Raw genomic sequence first — 1,716 nt, forward strand, 5'->3', positions numbered from 1 at the left:
CAGCAAGTCGCGGATGCTCTCATTGTAGATCTCATAGTACGTCACCATGAGCGAAAAGTTCCATCCCATCGCCGTCAACTCCTCGCAACAATTAATGATGAGATCCATCGATCGCGGGATAATGCCGCGCATTTGAGCCTTTCCGCTGCCCTGCATGGTGTGGGTCTTGGCCGGACCCAGTTTGGCCGTACGCAAAGATGCAGACGTTGTAGCCATCCATAGCTGACTGGATGAAGTCCGACACATCCTTGAATACGAACTCCTGCGAGTCAGCCTGGCCGTAGATTTTGTCAAACGCGAACGTATGTGGACTCTCCACGTTGGTCGTGACCGTCGAGGCAAAAGTGTCACACATAATAGACGACTCTGGGTTCTCAGCCATTCCTTCCGCGCCGTCAGACGGCAAGAACGGACGCAATCGAACATGAACGCGGATGTTGCCGCGCAGCTCTTGGATCGTATTGTGAAGCTTGCGGCGAATTGCTTCACCTTCGGCAACCTTCACTTCCAGTTCAGCAATCAACTCGGACTGCTCCGAGATCTCTCGTCGGGCATCCAGGAGATCATCCGTCAGCTCTTGGATGCGTTGCGTTGTTTCTTCATCATCAGCTCGTGTTGTAGCGCTACTACTACTTCCATACGCTAAGCCATTGGCACCACTACTGCCATACGCGTCTCGCTGAGTACTTGGCTCGCTTCTGCGCATCATTCGGTTCTGATCCTGAAGGAGCTTCATCTCACCAGCAAGAGAGACGTTCCGCTTCTCATAGCGGGCCTGCAGATCTTCCATCTTCGCTGCATGAGTTGTCTGCAAAGCCACCATCTGCGCGTACAAGGCAGTGTTTTCCACTGTCAACTGCTCCACATTGACTTGGAATTGCTCACGGCGATTCTTTTCGTCTTCGAACTTCAGCTCCATAGCAGCCAGCTTGTCCTGCAGCAAGTTTTTCTCTGCTACCATAGACTTGGACTCACGTACACGATCGCCATTCTCCGTTTTCAGACTCGACGCCTTCGTCTTCATGATCCTGATCGTCTCGCTCAGACGAACGACCGTCTTGTTGGCCTGGGACAAATCCTCGGTCAGGTTCCGGTTCTGCTTGGCCAGATCCGTGGTTTTCTCCCAGAAGCTGTGAGCACTGGACGATCGCTCGTCGTCTTCGTCATCCATTTGCTGCTTGAAAAAGTCTCGCTCCGAACGCGTGGCTTCCAGATCCAGCTCCAGTTGGCGAATCGTCTGGTTAAGATTAATATTCTGCTCTTGAATGAGTTTCAACTCATCGTCCTTGCCGTGCAGAGTCTCCGTCACCAATCGCGAGCTAGAAAGGACAGACGCAGATGATCGCTCACGCTCTTGAGCCAACGCTTGTTCATGTTCAGCGAGCTGCTCGGCGAATCGAGATCTCCACTTGTCTTCGATTTTATCCGTGGCAGTCTTCAAGATATTGCGAACATAAGCCGACAACGGCGACTCTTCCTGCATAGCTTGCTGGATTTCTTGACGCTGACGATCAGCTTCTTCACTTGATAATCTCGGGAAAATATTCTGCGAAGAGGTAGTCGATGCAGTCTCCGAGTCTGAAGTTGGATGAGGCGACCTGGAAAGTGGCCCATCTCCACGCATTTCCTCGAAGTCCAGCTCCAACACGGACCTTTTCGTCTGTTTACTCTGTTCAGCGTTCAGCAATTCAGTAAGTCGCTCAATCTCAGCAGTGG

General features: G+C 52.0%; 1 protein-coding gene across 1 annotated transcript; it reads right to left on the reverse strand.

Annotated features, from left to right (window-relative positions):
- Positions 1-14: 14 nt before the first annotated feature.
- PITG_10514 (kinesin-like protein) lies at positions 15-1,716 on the reverse strand (the record flags this gene model as incomplete). The annotated part of the gene is made up of 1 exon (XM_002902248.1): positions 15-1,716. The coding sequence occupies one exon, from the start codon at positions 1,622-1,624 to the stop codon at positions 92-94; it is 1,533 nt and encodes a 510-aa protein (XP_002902294.1).

Source organism: Phytophthora infestans, genomic scaffold (assembly GCF_000142945.1).
Source record: "Phytophthora infestans T30-4 supercont1.18 genomic scaffold, whole genome shotgun sequence".
In the NCBI taxonomy this organism is placed as follows: domain Eukaryota; phylum Oomycota; class Peronosporomycetes; order Peronosporales; family Peronosporaceae; genus Phytophthora; species Phytophthora infestans.